The sequence below is a fragment of the Cervus canadensis genome, chromosome 3 (genome assembly GCF_019320065.1).
Source record: "Cervus canadensis isolate Bull #8, Minnesota chromosome 3, ASM1932006v1, whole genome shotgun sequence".
In the NCBI taxonomy this organism is placed as follows: Eukaryota; Metazoa; Chordata; class Mammalia; order Artiodactyla; family Cervidae; genus Cervus; species Cervus canadensis.
Window position 1 is genome coordinate 95,751,326 of NC_057388.1, and position 27,075 is coordinate 95,778,400.

General features: G+C 40.4%; 1 protein-coding gene across 13 annotated transcripts in view; it reads right to left on the reverse strand.

Moving 5' to 3' along the window:
• Positions 1-27,075, reverse strand: part of DGKI (diacylglycerol kinase iota) — a 479,729-nt gene that overhangs the window by 49,329 nt on the left and 403,325 nt on the right. For all 13 annotated transcript variants that reach the window (XR_006268612.1, XM_043463812.1, XM_043463811.1 and 10 more), the window contains one exon: positions 5,794-5,819. Coding sequence is in view for 12 of the 13 variants with exons in the window: in XM_043463812.1 (XP_043319747.1) it covers positions 5,794-5,819 (26 nt within the window). In the remaining variant the exon portion in view is untranslated. The remainder of the gene's footprint in view (positions 1-5,793; positions 5,820-27,075) is intronic.

Consider the following 27,075-nt stretch of genomic DNA (forward strand, 5'->3'; position numbering starts at 1 on the left):
CTATGGTTTTTCCAGTCGTCATGTACGGATGTGAGAGTTGGAAAATAAAGAAGGCTATGCGTCGAAGGACTGATGCTTTTGAACTGTGGTGTTGGAGAAGACTCTTGAGAGTCCCTTGGACTGCAAGGAGATCAAATCAGTCAATCCTAAAGGAAATCAGTCCTGAATATTCATTGGAAGGACTGATGCTGAAACTGAAGCTCCAACACTTTGGCCACCTGTTGCAAAGAGCCGACTCATTGGAAAAGACCTTTTTGCTGGGAAAGATTGAAGGCAGGAGGAGAATGGGGGTTGCAGAGGATGAGATGGCTAGATGGTATCACCAACTCAATGTGCATGAATTTTAATGAAATGTGAGAGATAATGGAGGACAGAGGAACCTAGTGTGCTGCAGTCCATGTGGTCACAAAGAGTCAGACATGACTTAGTGACGGAGTAACAACAAACCTATGCCATCCCTATGTTTAAACCGCAGAGACATTCTTGCAAATGGACACCAGGAGGAGTTATAAGAAAGAATGTTCATAACAATATTGTTTATAAAAGAACAAAACCAAATAAAAACACCCTAGAGTTCACCTAAACATTAATCAAAATCTGGACATGTAAACTGTTCTATATTCATACAACAGAACTATACATCAACATGATAGCTGCTCATCAACAGGATGAATCAGAGAAACACTATCGTGAAACAAAAGATACAAATCATAGAAGAGTTTGCAAAAGAATTCAATTTATAAAAGTTCAAAATAAGCAAAACTATATATAGATACACACACAAACATATATGTGGAATACATATATAATATACATATACACATATATTTGTATGTGGAATATTCATATGTGTAATAAAGTGATAGATAACAAGGAAGTTCTTAACAAAAAAACAGAACAGTAGTTATCCCATAGGAGAGGGAAGAGAATGTAATAATAAAGGCAAACACAAAGCTTCCAGATCACTACAAATAATTTACTGCTTAGGCTGGGGGCTGGGTACTGAGCCCCTTGGCTGCAATTTAAACCAAACCAATAAATCTTACATATTTTTATGAGTATTTCTATTTCAGCAAAATCTATGTACATGGATATATTTATACTAGAGAGAAAAACAAACCTACGGTATTTGCGCCAGAGACAGCCCCCAATGTATTGAGCTCTGGGTCACTCTACACTGTTTCCCTGCCCGACCCGCTGCAAAGTAAAACTGCCTCAAGCACGTCAGTGGCTCATCCTCCGGCACTTACCCTAGTGACTGTGGATGTTACAATTTTTATTTCCGGATAACCCCTCCTCCCATTCTTGTTCACGGTGTTACTGTTGCAACAGCAGAAGGACCATGTCGTGTGAGGACCATTTTTACCAACAACAGGTCTAGCGGGTAGGATAGGAGAGGGACGCCTGCTTCAGACATGCTGGGGGAATCAAGATTGCTTGGCACTGCCGCTCAAGAGAGTCCATGAATGCCTTTAACTTTGTAAGTGAACAGACACTGGTTGGAAGCTGACCCCCTGTTGCTGCCGGGGTGTAAGACAGCAGCAGCACAGAGGCGATCTGAGTAGCCTGAAAGGCAAGAGGTTAAGACGACAGGGCAAAATCTGAGAGCCCAGAGCAGCGGAGGCAGCCTGGGCACCGGAGGTGGCTCCAGGGGCAATTTAAATGATGAAGTGATAGGCACTAAATGCAGTGGAAACTCGGAGGACAGGGCAATCCATCATGGCCAAGCTTATCTTCTGACAAAGAGTAGGACTCGGCTTCCAGCTGTAGCATTCAAATGTAATGTTCCCCCTGGGACTCAGCATGGCGGGCTTCCCTGAAGCTTCAGCTTCACTCAGTTAACTAATTATGAGAGAATGTGACATTGGTATTTACTTTTTCTACAGGGACAAATCATTCCCAGCAGGAGGGAGAAGTTGTTATTTTTGGTCTGTTTTGGTTTGTCATTAAAAAGAAATTACTCACACGGTAGTAAATAAACTCTTGCTAGAGGGAAATGTTTTTCTTTCCATAATTCTATCAATTCACCTGAATGGTGACACTCATTTCTTTTGTTCTCTGGGGACATGGTGAGCAAATGGACAAGAGCTGAGTGTTTAGACTAGGTTTGAAAATTAACACTACCACTAACTAGCTGTGTGATCGTCAGCAAGTTATGTAAGTGCTCTTGAGTTTCCTCCCCGAAAAACTGAGAACACATTTACTGTGTCCTGTGATTTGTTACAGATGAAATGAAGTGACGTGGCTGAAACACTTTAGCAGAGTGTTTCTGCCTAAGAAGCACTCAATAGATTTCAGCCTTTATTCTTAATAACTCTGATATTCTGATGCAATTAGAAACATTCTACACTTCATTTATGCTTGATATCAATTCCTCAAATCTACTGACCCTGCATCTAATCAGAAACTGTCCTTTTACTTTGTCACTGCAAGCTAAATTGTGTATTTTTTTTTACTCCTCCTCACCTAGACATAAAAAGTTTCCAGTGAAATTTAATATTTAATGATAAAGTTGAAAGAAACATTTCTCACACGCCCTCTCATTCCCAGCACATCTTTTAACTTGTCAAAGGCAGGGCATAACGCTGAGCAAACATCATAGTAAACACATATTTCCCCATCCACTGCGGACAACAACAGCATTATGTCAGGGCTGCTTTTTGCAAATGGGAAAGTGATTTCACAGACAATTTCACAACTGAACTCATAACAATCCCATGAGGAAGGCAGGCAAGGTAGATAGGAACAGCCTTACTTTATGGCTGAGAAAACTGAAACTAAGACGGAAAATGACAAAGCCACGCTAACCAAGCACATTTTCTGTAAAAGAGTAATAATCTGAGGGGATTGAGAAGGTCAGGGCTACTGGACTCTGGAAAAATGAGATTTTCTCAAGATCAAAGTCCGTTTTGGGGATGCCCAAAGGGACCAGTCAGAGAGAGGGACCAGATCACTGGCGGAAAGCAAACAAAATAGAAAAGCGAGAGGCATTGAGTTTTCTATTCCGATTTCATGATCCGATTGCCGATGTGCCTTGATTTTTCTACCCATAACTTTGAGAAAGTAAAATTACTATTTCTTACTTCTCTTCCAAGTATATTGCAGCGTTATTATTATACACAAACACAGATTGATGACATGATTTTTAATGTTTTATGCAAACCACAGCAAACATGAACACTTAAAAACATAAGAAAACACATCTTAGGTACAAGTAGAAAATCTTGGTGATAAAGGAAAAGAGTATTTTTTCTTGGATACATGGGCCAGAAGATGAAAATCAGATGAGACTAGTTACATCATCATTGTAAGTTTATATTACATATTTGAATCACTTTTGGAAGTTGCAGAATCAAACTAAGAGGCATGACATGTAGTAAATGTTTTGAAACCATGAGGATGGAAAAACCCTAAGATTGGATAATGTTTCTTTAACTGCTCACAATCACCCATTTTCAAAATAAGATTCTGAAGTGCTGTTAATACTGAACAAGACTTCCTAGTAGTCATCACCTTTCAGGACTCCCCAGGATATGGGCAGTGCTCACTGAGAGCTCATAATCCTTAAGAATTCCCAGTGGACTATGGACTATAGAAATGGAATTTGAAAGTCCCACTCCCTTTTATTCTGGAATAGGGAATAAGTTCTTATACAGAGAAGAGGGCAAATGCAAACAAAGTTCATTACAGTAAACCCTAGTTCAAAAAGTAAATATTGAACCTAAGTTTCTAGTTTATCATATGAACCTGAAATCCAAGGACTCCTAAATATGCAATTAAAAAAACCCAGTCATACCAACACTGATGGACAAAATAGCATACAACAGTAGGTCATACTTGACTTAATAGTCATTAAGGTCGATACTTGGCTTAATAGGCCTGAACATAACTGTCCTATGATTTTTCATAAAACATGACACAACTTCATTCCAATACAGGGAGAGACGTTATGATATGGCAGAACAGGTCTGCTTAAAAACTTCCCCCTCTCTCATTAGTATATTCAATTAATAAACATCTTTTGAATGTTTGCTATTTGTTGGGATCTTTATCAAAGAACCCACAGTCTAGCAGGGAAGACAGGTAAATCAAGCATCAAATTTTTCAGTCAAATTCTAGCATAAAGAAAAATGTGCATTGCAATGTTAAGCAGGGCAGAAAGCTCTCATGGAGGATGGATGATTGACAAATATAAACTGTCTTTGACAAAAAGGAGGACGGACTTTGGTCAGAACAGTCTGGATAAAAGTGGGAAACATGATAAATATGGTGAGTTTGAGAAATTATACATAGTACCACATGGCTAGAGCATAGAGAGAAGAGAAAAGATGCCCAAAGAAACAATAAGCAGGAGAGGAAGACAGATTCCATCATTTAGGACTTTCTAGCTCATGTTTAAGTTCAGTATTGGAAAGAAGAATACAACTATTGTCTGTTGAAAAGATTTCATCCCACAGGCAATGGGAGTAGATTTTTGCCCTTATCAGTTTTGGTGATAGGCAGTTAAAAAGTGAAATAAAAGAAGGAATTCTAGAGGAATGGCTACTAGTTAGAAGACAGTTTTAAAGGTCCAAGTAAGACATGGAGAGACCCTACACAAAAGGAATGGGAATAAAAAAGGAAACAGAGAAAAAAGTAGTATAAAAAATAGGGTTGGCAGAATTTAGTGACCAGGTAGAAAAGAGAGGGTGAAGAGGAAAACTTAAAACATGTCTTTTATTTTTTAACTTGATTGCCTAAATAAACAATGGTGCCTTAGCTGAATTAGGGAGAGCATGAAGTAGAACATCCATGGTACTCTTACAGTCCTGGTTTATCCCTCTTTTATAAGATGAATTGCATTTTGTTTTGTATAGCAGTAGGTAAGTGGCATTCCACCAACTCCATCCCCAAAAGCATCCTTGAGGGAGAAAGCTGTGTGTCATGCATCATCTTGTCCCTACATACAGCCCCGTACAGCATACCTTTATAACATGATCATATAACTGACCCACTGTAAACACTTAATAAACATTTTTGACTGACTGATTGAATACACACACAACTGCAAAGCCTAGCTGAGACAAAACTATACATATTCTCCTTTGAATAAGACAGTTGTCTCTTAAAATGTAAATAACTCATCTTAACGGTGTAACAACTCAGACAACCACCACTCAGCCTCATATCAGACTCATGACATCCTCCACACATCTCAATGTCCCATTTGGAAGGGACTTTAGGAAATATCTACTACAACCCCCATTTTAAAGGTGAAATCTGTGACTCAGAGAAGTTACACGACTAGCCCAAAGTCACAAAAAGTACAGTTGACCCTTGAACAACATGAGTTTGACCTGCTCAGGTCCACTTGTGTGAGGAATTATTTTCAATAGTAAAAACTAGAGCACTACAGGAATCACAGCTGGTTGAATTCAAGAAAATGGAGAGATCACAGATATGAAGGGCCAACTCTAAGTAACACACAGATTTCTGACTGTGTGGAGGATTGGTGCTCCTAATCCCCGCATGGGTCAAGGGTTAACTATATCCGGAGATGGGACAGAAATCAGAATACATTAAACTTTGCCATATTTGTCAAACAAAAATTTGTAACAGATATGAAGATAGTACAAGACACCAAATTTAGCTAGGGTGAATTAAGCTTTTAAAAGCACTTCATAATTAGCACTTAAAAAAACACAAGACAAACATCTTAAAGACATTTTCTTAAATGATTCTGCTGACAATGAAATGCAAGGGCCACAGCTCAACTTTCACCTTTGAATTAGTATAAGTAAGACAGATTCTTACCGTGATCTTCTGAAGAGACTGGTGACCTAAAATGAGACAATAAGCATGATAAATCTTTTGCAAGTGATACTGATAATTCTAAGTACAATGATCAAGAATAGTCTTGTAGAAATTACACCACGAAAATTCAGTTAAACAGAAATTCAACACAGTAGATGGTATAATTAATGCATTGGTTGTATGGTATATTCCAGTGAGTAACTTCCAAAGCTTACCTGGATTAGTTAAGCAGTAGATGTTACTAAAAGAGTCTATTAGTGGGACCTCCCTGGTGGTGTGGTGGTTAAGAATCCACCTGGTAATGCAGTAGACATGAGTTTGATCCCTGATCTGGGGAGATCCCACATGCCACAGAGCAACTGAGCAACTACTGAAGCCTGCATGCCCAGAGCCTGTGTCCTGCAACAAAGGAAGCCACCACGATGGGAAGCCCATGAACTGCGACTACAGAAAGTCCACGCGCATCAGTGAAGACCCAGAGCAGCCAAACATACAGAAATAAATAAAACTAAAAAAACAGTCTGTCAGCATGGTGATGTAAGACTGAAACAAACTTAGTCAAACTGTCTGGATTTATCACACACAAAAAAAGAACTCATAGAAATGTGATGATGGACAAAATCCTTGCGATGTCACTGGTGCCCAAGGCCAGCTCTCCAGAGAAAATGCCAGGGATGTAAATAAGCCCTAGATTAAGTGTCTATCAGTAAAAAGAAATCTACTTGGACAATAAAAAATGAAACCAAAGTAAAAAGCAATGATGTTCCCTAATTATCACTGGTTTTTGCTTCCACTCTTCGTGGAATTTAATGTTTGAGTGATATGACATAGACACTTTATATGTTGGCTTTATGTTTCTAAACCTGTCAGAATCAGGATTAGACAAGAGGGCAACCACTGGGGTCCCACAGAACTTTTACAAAGCGGTGACTTTTACCTATCATTTGAAGCTCAGGTCTAATTACAACGTTAAGGTACCAATGGATGGGACTTCCCTGGTGATCCAGTTATTAAGACTCCTTGATTCCAATGCAGGGGGTGTGGGCACCAACTCTGGTCAGGAAACTAAGATCCCACATGCCACAGAGCATGGCCAAAAAACAAAAATAAAGTAACATTAAAGAGAATAAAGATGCCAAAAGATACCAATGGATAACGCATCAACTCCTTTTAAAAACCTTCTTTTCTTTCTCAGCTGACTACTGATTGAGTTACTTGGGGCAATACAGACACAACCTTGTGGATAAATTCCCGTCAAGCTTGAAAGATACTGACTTGACTACCAACTCATGCTTTACTTGGGAGAAACAGACGTATAATACTGTCTTCAGAGGTGCCGGAACTTTGAAGCGAGAGGTGAGAAACCAGGAGGGAGGGGTCCTCTCCCCTAAATGACGGGCCTGCTCGAGCCCATAGCAGGGAGATGACCAAAGGCTAATGTGTGAGTTTGGTAATAAAGCTACCAAACTTAAATAACTAATATTTACATGCAGTCATAATACAACTAAACCTAGACAGCATATTAAAAAGCAGAAACATCACTTTGCCAACAGAGGTCTATACAGTCAAAGCTATGGTTTTTCCAGTAGTCATGTACAGATGTGAGAGTTGGACTAAGCATCGAAGAACTGTGGTGCTTTCGAACTGTGGTGCTGCAGAAGACTCCGGAGAGTCCTTTGGACAGCAAGGAGATCAAACAAGTCAATCATAAAGAAAATCAACCCTAAATACTCATTGCAAGGTTGATGATAAAGCTCCAATACTTTGGCCACCTGATACAAAGAGCCAACTCATTGGAAAAGACTCTGATGCTGGTAAAGATTGAGGGTAAGAGGAGAAACGGGTGACAGAGGATGAGATGGTTGGATGGCATCACCGACTCAATGGACATGAGTTTGAGCAAACTCCGGGAGACAGTGAAAGACAGGGAAGCCTGGCATGCTGCAGTCCATGGAGCTGAAAAGCTTCAGACACAACTTAGTGACTGAACAACAATAACAATATAATGTTTATGAGACAGGATGCAAACATTGAGGCAAGAATGATTCAACTGGGACATAGTGGTTGAAGGACAATTTTAGCTACTTTGGGATGCCCAATACCATTTTACTTTATCTACTGATCAGAAATACTTTTGTCCATTATGTAAACAAATAGTACAGTATACAGACACAGGAGTAATGGTGAGACAGCCTTAACTTTCACTGGGTGGCAAAGTGTGAAATTATTTCAACCTCAGTGGTCTCTTCAAGTAGACATTTGCATGTGAAGGCTACAGAGGGTCCCAAGGTCTGGTGGAGAGAAAGTTGGCATCTGGGAGGCAGACACAGGAGAGACCCTTCCACCACACTAAATCATCTCTGTGGCATCTGCTTGAGAAATGCTGCTGGGCCTCCCCAGGTAGAGCTGACCTGTCTCTCCCTAAGTCCCCCTGTTCCATACTTTCACACCCCAGCCTTCTCACTTAGCTGTGTGGCGGTGGTGGTGTAGTCACTAAGTCGTGTCCAACTATTTGCAACCCCAGTGACTGCAGCCCACCAGGCTCCTCTGTCCATGGGATTTCCCAGGCAAGAATACTGGAGTGGGGTGCAATTTCCTTCCCCAGGAAGGAGATCCCTTCTTCCCGACCCAGGGATTGAACCTGCATCTCCTGCTTGGCAGGCAGATTCTCTACCCCTGAGCCACCAGGGAAGCTCCACTAGGCTGTGAGCTCCTTGGAAACTAGGACCATGTCTTATTTAGAACACAGAGGATCCCTGATTAAAATGTATTAAACTGCATTAATTTCAGCACCATACACTAGAGTTTGGACTCAGACACATTCTGGAACTCCTCAAAAATCATATCACCTTCAAACTACCTTCAAGTCTGCCAGCTCCTAGGTCAGCTAGGAAGGAAGGATCCAGGGAGTGATCTGAAACTCCAAATTAGTGACAATGTGAGCACTCTCCAGGCTCCACCCCCAACCCAGACATGCCTACCATCCAATAAAGGACCAGAGGGGCCTGAACAAAGGAGCAACAGGATTGACATGTACACACAGCTATATTTAAAACATAACCAACAAGGACCTACTGTATAGCGCAGGGCACTCTGCTCAATATTCTATACCAACCTAAACGGGAAAGGAATTTGAAAAAGAACTGACATATGTGTATGTATATCAATCACTTTGTTGCACTCCTGAAACTAACACATCATTAATCGACACCACTCCAGCACAAAATAAAAATTAAAAAGGAAAAAAGAAACTGGAGAATTTTTTTAAGCTGCCCAGGACATAAAAAAAGAGCTAGTAACAAGGAAACATCTTCATTCCTGGTGTTTTCTGATGAGAAGTAAGCAAAAGCCTGTGTTGGATGGTTCACAATTAATTTCTCACAGAGTTATAGGGATAAAGGAAAATCCATGTGGATGGATGGACCACTAGATGTCTCAGGTGGAAGACCCGGGAGGAAGGGTTTTTGCTGCCTTTCTGTAGAAGCAAAGAACTAATATTAAACCTGAAAAATTCCAGATGGCTCCACGAGAGCCCCAGGGGGATGCCTTCTGCGGTATGTCCAGGCAGCGGGGAAGAACGATCGATTTCAGACTGTTTTCTAAGGATTAGTCATGTTGAGTTTCTGTGTGGAATGTCTCCCACACGCCTAGGTTTGCGGAATTTTAAGACATATGGAGTATTTCAATCCTCACTCAGTATTTCACCTTTCACCGGAGCGAGTCACTAAATTATTCCACTGAGACAGGCACATCATCCATTATTGCTGGAAATGGGCATAAAAAGTTTTATGGAACTTAGCTCAGGAGAGAAGAAATACCATGAAATCAGCAGTATACACAGTTATTTTTAAAACAGAGAGGTTGAATCCCAGGAAGAGATAACCTTCCTTAACCTGACAACACAGGAAGACAAGAAAGCTCACTGCTTTTCCTCCAGTTGCACCTGAAAGACTTGCAGTTTTGTCCCAGCCTACTCATTTCTCCTCCACATACACTTTATCCTGGAGAAAGCATCTACTCTCTTAATGCAGACTACAGCTTTACTGGCGCTCAAATAGCTCCAGGATTTAGAGTTTGCCTCCTCACTTTTTTCCTCACCACTAGTTTCTTTTATGATGGGCTTCCCTGGTGGCTCAGGGGCAGAGAATCTGCCTGCCGATGCAGGAGATGCAGGTTAGATTCCTGGGTCGGGAAAATCCCCTGGAGAAGGAAATGGCAACCCATTCTAGTATTCTTGCCTGAGAAATCCCATGGACAGAGGAGCCTGGTGGGCTATGGTCAACAGGGTCACGAAAGAGTCAGATACGACTTAGTGACTGAACAACAACAGGATCTTTATACTTGATTTTGTTTGGTTTGGTATTATTTCACATGTTTATTTACATTCCATTCAAATCCAGCAAAGACAGTGAAAACAGAAATTCAAGTCCAGCATTTAAAAATCTTTCACCTACTTTATTAACCCGGAATAATGATTATTCAGATCTGAACCTTTCCATTTATAACGATTTGAACCTGAATAATAACTGTTGTTACTTGAGACCCTCTTAAGCACCAGGCCCTAAAAGTGATGTAGATTGAAAAAGAAACAAGACATCAATTTCAAGGAACACATAATCTAGTGTAGAAGGAAAATATCTAACCAAACGATTATAATGAAAAAATGCAATCATCAAAACTTGCATGAGTAAAGAGTACAGAAGAGAGGAAGACCAATGCTCTTTCAAAAAAGTAAATGAAGGCTTCAAAACTCAAGAACTGTCTGAGCTGGGCTTTTTTGTTTTTAGTTGGCATATAAATGCTTTAAAATTGTGTGCTGGTTTCTGCTGTACAATGAAATAACCAGCTTAAATATACAGACATCCCTTGCCTCTTGAGCCTCCCTCCACCCTCACAGCTCATCACAGAGCACTGAGCTGGGCTCCCTGTGCAACACAGCAGACCCCTGCCAGCTATCTGTCTTACATATGGTAATGTATACGGAGTGCCAGCAGACTTGGAAAACTCAGCAGTGGCCACAGGACTGGGAAAGGTCAGTTTTCATTCCAATCCCAAAGAAAGGCAATGCCAAAGAATGCTCAAACTACCGCACAATTGCACTCATCTCACATGCTGGTAAAGTAATGCTCAAAATTCTCCAAGCCAGGCTTCAGCAATACATGAACTGTGAACTTCCAGATGTTCAAGCTGGATTTAGAAAAGGCAGAGGAACCAGAGACCAAATTGCCAACATCCGTTGGAAAAATGAAAAAGCAAGAGAGTTCCAGAAAAACATCTATTTCTGCTTTATTGACTACGCCAAAGCCTTTGACTGTGTGGATCACCACAAACTGAAAAATTCTGAAAGAGATGGAAATTCCAGACCACCTGACCTGCCTCCTGAGAAATCTATATGCAGGTCAGGAAGCAACAGTTAGAACTGGACATAGAACAACAGACTGGTTCCAAGTAGGAAAAGGAGTATGTCAAGGCTATATATTGTCGCCCTGCTTATTTAACTTATATGCAGAGAACATCATGAGAAACACTGGGCTGGATGAAGCACCAGCTGGAATCAAGATTGCCGGGAGAAATATCAATAACCTCAGATATGCAGATGACACCACTCTTATGGCAGAAAGCTAAAGAGCCTCTTGATGAAAGTGAAAGAGGAGAGTGAAAAAGTTAGATTAAAGCTCAACATTCAGAAAACTAAGATCATGGCATCTGGTCCCATTACTTCATGGCAAACATATGGGGAGACAGTGGAAACAATGAAAGACTTTATTTTTGGGGGCTCCAAAATCACTGCAGATGGTGACTGCAGCCATGAAATTAAAAGACGCTTATTCCTTGGAAGGAAAGTTATGACCAACCTAGAGAGCATATTAAAAAGCAGAGACATTACTTTGCCAACACAGGTCTGTGTAGTCAAGGCTATGGTTTTTCCAGTAGTCATGTGTGGATGTGAGAGTTGGACTATAAAGAAAGCTGAGCACCAAAGAATTGATGCTTTTGAACTGTGGTGTTGGAGAAGACTCATGAGAGTCCCTTGGACTGCAAGGAGATCCAACCAGTCCATCCTAAAGGAAATCAGTTCTGAATACTCATTGGAAGGACTGATGTTGAAACTGAAACTCCAACACTTTGGCCACCTGATGCGAAGAACTGACTCATTTGAAAAGACCCTGATGCTGGGAAAGAATGAAGGCAGCAGGAGAAGGGGATGACAGAGGATGAGATGGTTGGATGGCATCACTGACTCAATGGACATGAGTTGAGTAAACTCTGGGAGGTGGTGATGGACAGGGAAGTCTGGTGTGCTGTAGTCCTTGGGGTCACAAAGAGTCAGACATGACTGAGCAACTGAACTGAATGTATATGTTTCAATGCTACTCTCTCAACTCTTTCTAGCCTCCCCTGCCTCCACCTTGTATCCCCAAGTCCGTTCTCTACATGTATGCCTCTCTACTGTTGCTCTGCAAATAGGTTCATTGGTACCATTTTTCTAACTTCCAGATATATGCGTTAATATATGATTATTTGTTTTTCTTTCTGACTTACTTCAATCTGTATAGCAAACTCCAGGTTCACCCACATCTGCAAAATATACAAACATCTCATGCAGCTCAATATCAAAAAAATAAATAATACAATCAAAAAATGAGCAAAAGACCTAAACAGACATTTCTTCAAAGAAGATATCCAGATGGCCAGGAAACACATGAACAGATGCTCAATATCACCAGTTATTACAGAAATGCAAATCAAAACCACAATGAGGTAGTTGCCTCACACTGGTCAGAACGGCCATCATGAAAAAATTTACAAACGATGATTTGGGCTTTGAAGGATAAGTAGAAGCCTATTAGGTAAGTAAGAAAAAAAGAATTATTTCAGGTGGAGGCTACAGGCATATGAGAAAGGATTAAGATAGGAAATCTCAAAACTTGATCTCATATACAAGCAACTTAGTGTTGCTCGCATGTAAAGCAGTCATAAACGTTAGGTCTAGAGCCACAAGAGGGAGAGGTGCTTCATACAGAGGCTGAAGGGCCAGTTTGAAGAGCTTGTCATTTAGATTCTAAGCTACACAGAGCAAAGTTCTGAAGAAGAGAAGTCACAGCTTCTCATCTGCGCTTTTGATCGTGCAGCTGTGGACAGCAGATCACAAAACAGCGAGAACGAAGTCAGAAGACAAGCTACAGACTAGTATCGCAGAACCTCCACATCCGTCTGCTTTTCAATTCATTTTGAAGTCCGTGGAAAATAACAGGGACGATGAGAAACAGAAAAGAAAGCATCATCTTTGGCTAAACTAGAAGACTTCCCTAAACCAGAATTATTAGATATGAAGAGCTACTAAGTCTAGCAAAGTTGGACCACGTTCAAGGAGACAGAATGTGTCGATCTTAAATGAGGAGACAAGGCTGACCAAACAAAGCCCTCAGCTCTGAGCCATTCAGGGGCATTAGCAAACCCCAGAGGAGAGTGCTGCTAAGAAAGAGTATGAAGACTAGAGCCTCAAAGTTTCCAGAAACCCACCAGCCTTCTATCCCTAGTTATTCATCCCAAGCTAGTAGTTCTAAAAAGAACTCGCCCCATACAAATGTGAGTTATGAACAAAAGGGGACCAGCAGGACATCTACACAAAACTACCCTAAGAAGAGCAGGACAGGGTCTTCTGGCAGATAAAACACAGGTGGAATCCACACTAAAAAGATAATGGCAAGAAGCAGGTAAAAACTTAATGCTTTGCCATGAGATCAACAGATGGAATAAGGGGAGGAAGGAACAAACAAGGGAAGGAAACAGTCTGAACAGAAACTCAAAGAAGAAACACAACAGTCAAAAAGGAGCTAGAAGACCACAGCAGAGGACAAGTGCAAAGGTTCACCCAGATCTTTGAATTATTAAATTATAGAAAAAACCTGTAGGCTTTCCCTACTGTGTCACCACTGCACTGGGGGGTGAGGGGTGGGGAAGGATTGAAAGGAGGTGACTCACAATTAAAACTGCATTAAGAAGGAATCCATTCACTTATTCATCCCTTCAAATATCTGCTTTGTGGAGGAGTTTTGCCTTTTAGCCACTTTGATACACTTTTCTATGAATTTTAATTTGAACATGTGCCAGTGAAAGTCCCCTTCCCAAAGTTAACCCCACTTAGTGGAATAATCATACTTTTCTTTCCTCTCAAATGAAGGCAAGACTTCTCAAGTGAGGGTACACATGGGAACCTGAAAATAAATGCTTTCCTGGTGGCTCAGATGGTAAAGAATCTGCTCATAATGCAGGAGACCCAGGTTCCATCTCTGGGTCAGAAAGATCCCCTGGAGAAGGGAATGGCTAACCCCCTCCAGTATTCTTGCCTGGATAATCCCACGGACAAAGGAGCCTGGTGGGCTACTTTGCTACCATGGGTTTGCAAAGAGTCAGACATGACTGAGTGACTAACACTTCTCAGGAAATAAAGACATCGCTTTCAGATGGGAATTATATAGTTTAACTGGTAAAATATTTTTATACTGAAAATTCCATAGCCATGTTATAGATCTCAAAGCAAAAGTCACTTGAATTCTTAACAAAAAACAACAAAGTTAAAAAAAAAAAATCTGTGTTTAAGACCGTCAGCTTCAGGAATGTCTCCAAGGTCCGCTAGGGGATAGGTTTATTCTCCTCTGGGAAGGGACATTTTCAAGAAAAAGGAAATATGAAATGATCTGCTTAAATATACTTATAGCATCTCAGGATGAATCATAAGATTAGTGTATGCAGATATCAAGAATCCAAGGGGATGAGACATGAAGTACACACCGACTACAGCTATGTCCTGGACAATATTGCTCTTAGATTGTGTCGCCATCAAGACACGAGGAACCGCTGAGAAACACAAAGACAGTTGTGTAGATTGCCTTCCATCAGCAAGTTTCCCCTCGAGGCCTCTGATCTTTCAGCTGATGAGTCACAAGGCTTAAGGACACTGAAAAATGTGCCCAGTTTTCTACCAGCAACATAGCAATGATAAGAGAGCACAAGCGTGTCCTGGTTACGAAGGTGAAAGTCTTCAAGAAATATGCCACTGCCTGTGATGTTTTATTGTTTTTAATCAATAAAGCTAGAACTGAGATGATGGGTGTCATGACTAGTTCAGCCTTTATGATGTAACATTCTTTGCTGTACATTTTCAATACATGCATTTTCTTGGCAACTTCTATGAAATTTGAGATGCTCTAAATCTACAAGCTCTTCCAAACACAATATCTTTTTTCATTTGAGTAATATTGTCCTGTCTCTACTTTTTTAAAAGGCCTCTAAAAATATTCTGCTTTTTTTTTTTTTCATCTCATGGCTTTATCTTGATAGCATCCATGGCTTTCTTTCTTGGCCCTTCCTTGGAACATCTGTATCATTTCCCCACCTGGAAAGGGGTAGATCAATAGACTATCCATTTTGCAGAATCCTTCCTAAAGATAGATCAGATGAATGTTGGGGTGCCACCTATCTTGGTCTACTATTTTTTAGAGAGGATCACCCACAAACAAATGTCAATCTTTCTTTCCCAGTGTATCCAACACATAAGACTTTCTACTTAAGAGTTTCTAAACCATCACCTGGCTCGGAGTTGGCAACAAACCAGGTCACCACACAGAGGTGAGTTTGGAATGAAAATATAGCACAGGTGTAAACGGCACTTCAAAGAAAGTGCAAGTGTTGATTACTCAATCATGTCCAACTCTTTGCTGCCACATAGACTGTAGCCCGCCAGGCTCCTCTGTCCATGGAATTCTCCAGGCAAGAATACTGGAATGGGTTACCATTTCCTTCTCCAGGGGATCTTCCTGAACCAGATCTCCTGCACTGAAGGTGGACTTTTTATATCTGAGCCACCAGACACAAAAACAAAGATTAGTATTCTGAAAATACTTAGCCATGGGGTATTTCTATAAGACTGTGGATAGGGGAGGGGAGCTCTGAGATATTTCCTATCAACTCACAGGCCTGGCTGGATGACCCGAGGCCCCTTCATTTCCTGGTTGCCATTATAAAATTAGAATAGAAAACACAGGAAGAAACACAGTAGGCTGGCCCAGAAGCCACGCTACCTCTAGAATCCTCCTGGCACATTACAAATAAGCCACCCTCAGGTGTGAAGTCTCATGAACAAGGAAGACCATGTCTGCACATTGAGAGCAACTCTCGATGTATGTTTCACCAATTTTACTTTTCATGTCTAACTTTTCTCTTAACACTCCAGCTTTTGGGATGAGGTCCACAGCAAAAACACTACTTTCTATAAGCGGAGGGTGGATCATCCATCCTACCTCCTAGGAAGAGAAAGAGAAGCATCTGGTTTCTTCTAGTTTTCTGTCAATTCTATTCTTTCCTTCTGTCCTTTGTCATTCTACGTTCATTCTTTCTGCCCTCTCCTGACCATGGCCCTGAAAGTTCCCTGGACTTCCCCACTTTTCTCACACTTTGGTGAAACCCAGAATCTGCGCATGTAGCCTCCCATCATGTACTGGTGCACTTATTCCTACTGAAGAACATCAAGAACATTCAGGCCTGATTTGCAGAGATGTGGATGGACCTAGAGACTCTCATACAGAGAGAAGCAAGTCAGAAAGGGGAAAATAAATTGCCAACATCTGTTGGATCATTGAAAAAGCAAGAGAATTCCAGAAAAACATATACTTCTGCTTTACTGATTATGCCAAAGTCTTTTTGATTGTGTAGCTCACAGCAAACTGTGGAAAATTCTTCAAGAGATGGGAATACCAGTTCACTTTACCTACCTCCTGAGAAATCTGTATGCAGGTCAGGAAGCAACAGTTAGAACTGGACATGGAACAATGAACTGGTTCCAAATTGGGAAAGTAGTATGTCAAGACTGTATATTGTCATCCTGCTTATTTAACTTAAATGCAGAGTACATCATGTGAAATGCTGGGCTGGAGGAAGCACAAGCTGGAATCAAGATTGCTAGGAGAAATATCAATTACCTCAGATACACAGATGACACCACCCTTATGGCAGAAAGTGAAGAAGAACTAAGAGCCTCTTGATGAAAGTGAAAGAGGAGAGTGAAAAAGTTGGCTTAAAACTCAACATTAAAAAACTAAGATCATGGCATCCGGTCCCATTACTTCATGGAAAATAGATGGGGAAATAGTGGAAATAGTGACAGACTTTATTTTCTTGGGCTCCAAAATCACTGCAGATGGTGACTGAAGCTATGAAATTAAAAGATGCTTGCTCCTTGGAAGAAAAGCTATGACCAACCTAGATAGCATATTAAAAATCAGAGACATTATTTTGCAGACAAAGGTCCGTCTAGTCAAAGCTATGGTTTTTTCCAGTAGTCATGTATGGATGTGAGAGTTGGACTATAAAGAAAGCTGAGTGCTGAAGAACTGATGTTTTTGAACTGTGGTGTTGGAGAAGACTCTTCAGAGTCCCTTGGACTGCAAGGAGATCCAACCAGTCCATCCTAAAGGAAATCAGTCCTGAATATTCATTGGAAGGACTGATGCTGAAGCTGAAACTCCAATCCTCTGGCCACCTGATGCGAAGAACTGACTCATTTGAAAAGACCCTTTTGCTGGGGAAGATTGAAGGCAGGAGGAGAAGGGGATGTCAGAGGACGAGATGGTTGGATGGCATCACCGACTCAATAGGCATAAGTGTGAGCAAGCTCCAGGAGTTGGTGATGGACAGGGAAGCCTGGTGTGCTGCAGTCCATGGGGTCACAAAAAGTCAGACACAACTGAGCAACTGAACTTAACTGAACCTATACATGTGGAATCTAGAAAAATGGTACAGATGAACTTATTTGCAAAGCATATCTAGAGACATGGACATAGAGAATAAACATATGGACATCAAGGAGGGAAGGAGGGAGCAGGATAGATTGGGACTGACATATATACACTACTGTGCATAAAATAGATCATGAGAACTGACTGTATAGCACAGGGAACTCTACTCAGGGTTCTGTGGTGACCTAAACGGGAAGGAAATCCAAGGAAGAGGAGATATATGTACACTGTGGCTGATTCACCTTGCTATACAGCAGAAACTAACACAACATTGAAAAGCAACTGTATTCCAATTTTAAAAAAAGACAACATTCAGGCCTGGGCAAAGTTCCCCAGGCTGGACTCTTGTCTCCTGCCTGGGCCATTATTGCTAGCTGTCTGTTAACAAACTCTTGAGAAATGGCCCGAGTGGAAACTGATTTCCCAGCTGGACATCCCTTCCAGGCACCTTTCAAGGGTCTACACACCACTGCTGCAGAAACACCATCTTTATTTTTCTCCTGTTTTATGTTAGTCATGAGGCTACAGAAATTGAATTTATTTCCTGCAACTGTGGATGAACAAAGAACACTCAATTTAAACCAAGCCAGCCAAGGGATGATTTAATATGGTCTCAAAGCATGACTGTAGGTAATCATTTCCCTTGAGCTTCCCTTGAGGATGTGCATTGCCTAAGGACCACTATGCCCAGCCCATGACATCATCTTGAGGGCTTGAGGGAGCAACAGTGAGATCATGGATCTAGGTGACATCTTCACCACCATCACTCCAGCCCCCAAGCATCTCCAACAAGGTAAATAGAACCAGAAATCCCTTAGCACCGAGAATCTCCTTCAACTGTACAAGCCTCTCTTTGTTTTCTTTTCCTCCCTGCTAATTATGAAAATTGCTATTAAGACAATGAACAAAGCACATACAGTAAGGGAGCAGGCACAAACGAGACAGAGAGAGAGATGAAAGTTACAGCAGCCACACAGAGTGGCATTGAAATGCGAGAAAGACGAACACTTTCTCTATTCAAGTGGCCACAAACCCATTCAGGGACTGCCAAATGGCCTCAAAGGTAACATTCACCACCAGCAGAGGGGAGGGTGCGGAAAGAGGAAGGAGAGAGATGGGCATTTGTGTGGAGGTAGGAAAATAAGTCCCAGGACTCAAATAATAAGGCTGTTTGGTGAGTCCTTCTCCTTTGATGTAAATTTCTTCTAATTCTGTTCAGGCTCGTAGTTTCCTCCTATTCAGATATAGACCCGATGGTCCCCACGTGAGCTGTACTTGAAATATCCTCTGCATTTTTAAATAAGTTCCTGTGTTTAGTTTTATTTGGTGTCTTGAAAACACCCCTGTTTTACCACTTGCTTGTATAATTCAGTTTCTCCTATGTAACCTCCTTAATCAGTCCGCAGAGTGAGGAAGCCCTTAAATGCTCTCTGAGCTTGACACTGTACTGCCACCTACTGTTTATGACGAAGAACTGCAACAAAGGGAAGGGAAGGGAAGGTGTTGGAACTGCAAGGACAAATGCGCAAAAGGGGGAAGTGGATACAAGAAAAGACAGATTAAAAAAAAAAAAATTATGTGAAGAATCTAATACTGTCCAAGTTCCTTCAACATGAAAACTGGACCATCACACTTTTTATTATGTAAAATCTGAACACTCCAGGGAAATACTTTAACATTTTGAAGATAATGTAAAAATAACAAAAAAACCCTCTGCATCAGACATTGTACAATCACACAGAAAAAAAGATGCGATGGTTCATATTACAAGTCAGTCTTTGCAATATAGTTTCCTGCCTAGTTTCTAAAAAGAGATTAAAGGAATAGAAAAGGCATGCTATTCTAAAATCTGATCAAGGGAAATATACCTGCAGAGAGCTGTCTAGAGCATTAGCAAGAGTTGCCTTTCAGAAAGAGTTGCCAGCTTTAGCCTAATGACTCTGGGAACCCTGGCCAACAACTCCTGTTGAGATGCAATCCATCTGGAGTTTTCTGAATGTGGACTTGTTTCTTTTTAAGCATAAATTGAAACATGAAGCTCTCAATTGTGAGGGCAAAATCACCTGAGTACTACATTCAGTATTAACACAAGCCAATGTGCTCAATTGCTGCAGTTCGTGTCTGACTCTTTGAGACCCTAGAGACTGTAGTCCACCAAAGCTCCTCTGTCCATGGGATTTCCCAGGCAAGAATACTGCAGTGGGTTGCCATGCCCAATTCCAGGAAATCTTCCTGACTCAGGGGTCAAACCCACTGAGCCACCTGGGAAGCCCATTAAAATAAGAAACTTATACAAAAGACTATCTCACATACCACAACATTCAGGATAGATAATATTTATCTTGTGGGGCCAAGATGATTGAGCAAGGCTGAGCCACAGCTAATTATTTTTATGAAATGCCATAAGGACTTCTGAATCCAGCATGAGAAAATGGAAGAAAAAAATAGGTGGAGTTGGGAGTGGCTTTGGGGCCTCTCCTGAAGATAACTGTCATATACTCTGGAAGTTTTCCTGTCAACATCTCCTCCCATCTCACTCAGGTCTCAGAAGAGGAAATTCACGTTCCAGACACTGGCATGAGAAACAAAATCCAAAAAAAAACCTCTCTTCCCCACTCTTCTGTGTCCAAAGACAGGGCAGTTTCTAGGTAACATTTACATTATAAGCAATCCAAAATAGGAAAGCAGCTCTAGGAGAAAATGAGAAATAGGTATAGATAAATCATGGTGCATTCTTCCACTTCTAGAACAGCCAATGAAAACAAACAAATTCCCATTCCTATACTGCCATAAAAACACTCCAGTGCAGAAGGAGATGGAGTTGTTTTCCCAGTTTTAGAACGGTGCTTAAGTGATTTTGTCCCCAAAGGCTCTTGTCACCTTCTGACTTGCTTTCCTTAATGCCCTATGGCACTCTGTGTTGTTGGAAGGAAAGAGAAACCCCCTGATTTGATTTTAAAGAAGACTCAATAATTTCCTGAGATGCCCTGCCCACTGATCTCTGCCTCTCAGCAAACTCAGGGAAAGTGTTTTCCTGCCCAAATTGCTCTCATGCTTCCCAATGCTCTGGCCCTGCCTTGTCTCTTTCAGTTGGAAATCCGAGAATTCTCTTCTACCCATAACATGTTGGTAGTTTATGGTTCCCCGCATGCCAGGTTTCTCCCTTCTGTCCAAAGAATATTCACAGCCTCTTCAAGAACTAAACTTCACTACCAACATAAATGAGACATATGACATGGGCTTCCCAGGTGGCGCTAGTGGTAAAGAATCCACCGGCTAATGCAGGAGACACGAGAGACGTGGGTTCAATCCCCAGACAGGGAAAGATCCCCTGGAAGAGGAAATGGCACCACACTCCAGTCCTCTTGCCTGGAATTCCTTGGGCAGAGGAGGCTGGTGGGCTACAGTCCAGTGTCATAGAGAGTCGGGCATGACTGAGTGACAGCGCATATGGGCATGGCATGGGAGACATGCAAGGCTTCTAGAAACAATTCTTTCTCCCGGCTCCATCCTTCTGCTGTGCTAGTTAACAGCACCTACCCCTGCCAGGGTCCACCAGTCACCTTTTACTGTCTAGCTTATAAACCAGCAACAGCTCTCTGAGTCAGGGATTCACTGCGTCTTTATGATTATAGTATGTTCATTTCCTGGATCCAGTTGAGGAGCAATCAGAGAAAGAACAGAGCAAAATTTCTTATTAATTATTTTGCACACATAAAAGGACAGAGCATTATTATGTGCTTGGCAAGAGAGGATAATGACTGGAGGTAAGTTAGGAGAAAAAGAAGAAGAAAGGAAGATGCATGTCAGCTAAACTGCACTTTTTCCAGCTTGAGTGATTAGCCAGGGAGAGCAAGATTTAGAGCCATCAAAGGGAAGTAGGGATGGGACCCAACTATCTTCGTGAAGCAGACACAAGGGACGGTCTCTATCCTGACAGCACTGATCTATCTCTGAGATAGATTCCAGCAAAACCTGCCTCCCACTAAGAGGATTAATTTTCTCCCTCTTATCTGATTTTGATGCTTGAAGGATATTTCCACAACCAAAATCGCTGCCCAATAGTCTGTCTTCCTGTTGAGAACCTGGAGCTTTGACAACAAGCACAATTATCCTTTTCGTTAGAGTCAGGCCATCACCTAATGTTCCAAGAAGAAATTGGGTAAAGTAAATAGCTGAAGACAAGACAGGCCTGCAACTATTACTGTTATGCTCGGACCAGAACTTCTGAGTTTTGGGAAAGGGTGAAGTTTGGGGGTCTATCTTCTTGGTAGGGTAGTTCAGAATTCTAGATTACACTAAATAGATCAAAATTTTTAAGTATTATTAAGTGTTTAGGATATCCCTAAATAATTTGCCAGTTGTACAAACTTCCTTAAGGACATCTAAGGTGGAGTGATGTGAAACTGTCATGGAATATTCAATTATTTGACAGGCATTTCTGGTGATGAGGGCTTCTCTGGTGGCTCAGATAGTAAAGAATTTGCCTGTAATGCAGGAGACCTGGGTTCAATCCCTGGGTCAGGAAGATCCTCTGGAGAAGGAAATGGCAACCCACTCCTGTATTCTTGCCTGGAGAATCCCATGGACAGAGGAGCCTGGTGGGCTATAGTACATGGGGTCACAAAGAGTCTGACAGGACTGACAGACTAAAACTTTCATTTTCTGGTGATATAATGATGAAAAGCAGATACTTACCTGACCACGGGCAAAAGATGAAGAAAATATGCATAGAGCCCTTTAAAAAGTCTCTTTTTTCCTTAGAGGCTTACATTTTCATTAAATCTTTAAATATTCATCTTTTTGACATAAAAATAGAAAAGTGAAATCTAGAGGGAGAAGCAAATTCTTCTTCCTCTTGTATCCAGAACACTCTATGCATATATCCATTATAACACTTGTCATAGGGAACTATGATAATTGGTTTGTTGAGTATTTCCTCTAAATATATAAATATATTTTTACCCTAGAATATAAGTTCTTTAAAGACAATAATTTATCATTTAGCTTTACATCATCAATGCCTAAGTGTGTGTGTGTGTAGCTCCTACCTAGAAGGTGCTGAATATATATTTTCTCAAAAAATAAATGACTAACTGAATGGCTCAACCCATTTTTTAGATTCCAATCAATCCAATGGAATCCATTTAAATTCAGATTCCAAAAATCCAAATCATAAATCAGACCAGATACCTTATTTTTCAACTTTTGATAACACTGTCTCTTGATAGAGACAGAAATGCTCTACTGATCATAAAAATGCACCAGTCCTGCCTAGGTCACAGAAACCTGAGCACATGGATGTTTAGACTGACTGTCTGCCTTTGGGTGGTTCCCTACACCGTCTCCCAGTGTCTTTTATTTTTACCTGTGTGACCTTCATCTTAGCTCTTCTAGGCTCAGGACTTGGGGACACTAAGAAAAAGCGTATCTCCTTCAGTCAATTTTGGGGGGGTTTGCACAAACCAAAAAGTAAAAGACCTAGAAAATACTTCTTAAATTCATAAACTAAATAATATCTTCTGGTCCCTTTACCTGTTTTCCCTTAACCTATTTAATTCAGTGGTAAGTCTGTCCTTTCTCAAAGATAACTTGAAAAGATCATATAAGAGTTTCCACTCAGTGCCTATTTTTTCTTTAATCTCATAGATCCTAAAGTCAGGAAAAGTCTTCCTTAGGAATCAAACAGATTCTGTCTGCTAAAATTTTAGTTAATTACTTCCTTATGAATCTTCTGTCAAAATATAATCTTGTTATGAATTGTTGTGGTACAATTAATGGTGACAGCAAATGTGTTTCCAGAAAGATGTTATTTTACTAGCACTTTCTTAGACACTGAAAACATTTTTTCAAAGAGAAAAACATTTTCAAACATCTTTAAAGACAAATTCATTAAGGTCGTAGCAGTAACAATGTGAGTCAACTATTTCTCATCAATTTATAAACCTTGGTTCATAAAAATTGTTTTTTTACTGTGTTCATAGGATTTCAAGATCCTATATGTGTTGTATAGCCTTCTTTGGAATCGTTGTCTCCCCTAGAGGACCCGTGTAAGCAGACAAAACATACACACACACACACACACACACACGGACTATCTACATATATTATTACCTAAAGTTTCAAAGAAAAAAATGGGTAAAGGAAATAGCTGAAAACAAGAGTGGGATAAAGCTGTTACAGACAGACATACATATGTCTGTCTATCTACCTATGATTTCCAAATCCTGAGTCAACCAATCACAGACCATGTACTATGTTCACAGTCCATAGTTGGTTGAATCTGAGATGCTGATCTGCAAAAACAGAGAGCTGACTATGGGACTCAAGGATCCATTTGATTTTGGTCCTAAAACCAATTCCCTGCAGATAACAACAGATGACTCTATAAATCTTTCTTTAAAAATTGCAATGTATCTAAAATGGAATTTTACTATAAATGTAGTCAGTTCCAGTAAGAACCGAAATCTAATTCATTCTGTGTGTTCACTCTGTTTGCACTCCCTGAAGTGGGATAGAGGTTGATGCATCTTAGAAGTGAAAGTTAAAACTCTGAGATGGAGCCTTGCTCCTCTCCCTGGGGGGAGAAGAGATAGGCTGGGTCAATTAGAGTTTAGAGGGGAAAGAGTCACCGGAGCAGGAGGAAGAATGAGTTGGGGAAGCACTGGAGTTGCATTTTTGTCTGCCTCTTATATTTTAATCTTCTTAGAATTTTGTCTGTTTTGAAAGAACCAATTTTTAGAATTTTTATTATTGGTTAATCATTTGTCTGTTTTGTTCTCCTTGTCACTGATTTCTCTCTCTATTATTTCTCTTCCCCCTTGTTTCTTTGTCCTCTACTCTGGGACTCTTTCTCAAGTTTATCAAATTGAATGCTTTATTTGTATGCAATCATTTTTCTCTTGATAAATGATTTATAGTCATAAATCATGCTTTGAATACCACTTCTACCATTTATTGCAAATTCTGACAAACAGTATTTTCGGTTCCAAGAATTTAAAATTTCCCTTTTCATTTCTTTACAGAGTGGGTTATTTAACATGGTGAACAAGATGTTAAAATTGAACTTTTACTATCTCCAAGTTGACTGGAACTTTAAAACTGAAAGCAACAGGTGCCAATTGTGCCTTGAATGTTATGATAATTCTTCAGGTTCCTTCACATACTGCTTCTTAAAAGTTCCCAAAGAGAAAGTAAATTGCGCAATATTGAGCAAAGCTGAATCTGCATGTCTACCCTGCAATAGACACACACTGCAGAACGTTCACTGTATTTTTAAATAGTAAAATATTAGAAATCAACATTTAAATTGAGGAATAAATTATGGCATATTTGTATAACCCAATATTCTATACCAAATAAAATAACTTAAAATCTACATATATCACATACCAAGCAGAACCCTAAGAGGCCTTCCTAGAATGGTCCCTCTTCCTCCATATCCTCTGCTGTAGCTCCTCTGAAGTAACTAGATAACAGTATCTGATAAATATTTCCAGAGATTTTCAGATGCTAAAACTACCACCAAATGTATCAAATTAACTACTTGATGATCATGAGGGTGTAGCCTTTAGACTTTTTGGTGCCTAAGAATCGCTCATCATCAACCAGAGAACTGTGCACGAGCTGATCACATACCTTGTGGACCACCCCCCACCCACCTTGCCTTTGAAAATGCTCTGGTGAAACTGCTCCAGGAGTTTGGAGGGCACAAGCTACCCATTCTCCTTGCTTGGCCCTGCAATAAACTTCTCTCTGCTCCAAACTGATGTTTCAGTGTTTTTGGCCTCACTGTGCATTGGGCACACAAGCTTGCATTCAGTAACATTAATACTAATAACTTTTAAAAATTCAACGTTGTATGAAGTGGGAAGCTCTGAAAGTGTACACACTGTTCATTACTGGTAATGATAAACAGATAAAACAAAACCGAAAAAACCCCATAAAACAAATATATTTTTATGATATGGTACTATGTTATGGAAAGAAAGACTTAAGTAATAACATAAAACAATAACATATTTCAGCATTGTTGGCACATTACTATTCTTCATATAATGTTTGCATCTATTTAGACTGGAGCATATTTAATATATATTCAATAATATTTAAATAAAAGCTTATCTCTAATTTTTGTTTCAGTCTGTTTTTTAAAGAAAAAAAATTCTTTAAAATTAATTCTCAGCTATATGTACTTGTGGATAAATTTGCAGCTGTGCATATTTAATGAGCATACATAGCCTTCCAAGATTGTAGAATTTTTCACTTTACAAATGCTAAAAAAGATAGATACCAAAGTAAATCCTTTTTGGGCCTTGGGGCTGTGGGCACCCTGCCTTTGCACTGGCCCTTCTGGAAGACAATCTGGTATGGAGGAAAAGCCTGGAATCAGAAGTCAAGAAGACCTCATTCAAACAGCAATCTCCACACTTGTTATCTTGAGTGACTTAAGATGAATATTTTAAACTCTCTGAGCTTCCAGTTTACTCATCTGTTATGCAATGTGAAATTTAAAAGTTGTTGAAACAGTTAGGGATAATTTAACAAAGCACACAGGAAGTATCAATACTAGCTATTACTGACCTTATGATACATATGTACATAAATATATATACTATTATGGGATAACTACAATTATACCTATTTGTATCAAAGATGACCTCTGAAATAAATAAAGAGATGTTCTTCCTAAGAAATTAATGAACATACGTACACGTTTTCTGAATTAATAGACAATTTGGGTAAGGTAAAGTACTTCCCTGGTGGCTCAGACGGTAAAGCATCTGCCTGCAATGCGGGAGACCCGGGTTCGATTGCTGGGTGGGGAAGATCCCGTGGTGAAGGAAATGTCAACCCAGTCCAGTACTCTTCCTTGGAAAATTCCATGGATGGAAGAGCCTGGTAGGCTACAGTGCATGGGGTCACAGAGTCGGACATGACTGAGTGAGTTCACTCTCTCTCTCTCTCAAAGTACTTAAAAGATTTATAACAACCATTTACAACCATATTATTTTGTTCATACATTCTGTGAGTCAGAGATTCAAACAGAGCCCAGTGAGGACAACTTGTCTCTGTTACACAGTATCTGGAGATTCAGCTGGAAAGACTCAAAGCTACAGGTTCCAAAGCTATTTTGTTTTCTAATTCACTTGAGAGAAGAAAAAAAAAAGGTAAAAGAGTCAGCTGCTCTAGTGCACTTAAGACCTCAGTGTGCGTGCTAAGTTGCTTCAGTTGTGTTCAACTTTGCGACCCTATGGACTGTAGCCCTCCAGGCTCCTCTGTCCATGGGATTCTCGAGGTAAGAAGACTGGAGTGGGTTGGTGGGAATGCAAACTGGTACAGCAACTATGGAGAACAGTGTGGAGATTTCTTAAAAAACTGGAAATAGAACTGCCATATGACCCAGCAATCCCACTCCCGGGCATACACACCAAGGAAACGAGATCTGAAAGAGACACGTGCACCCCAATGTTCATCGCAGCAC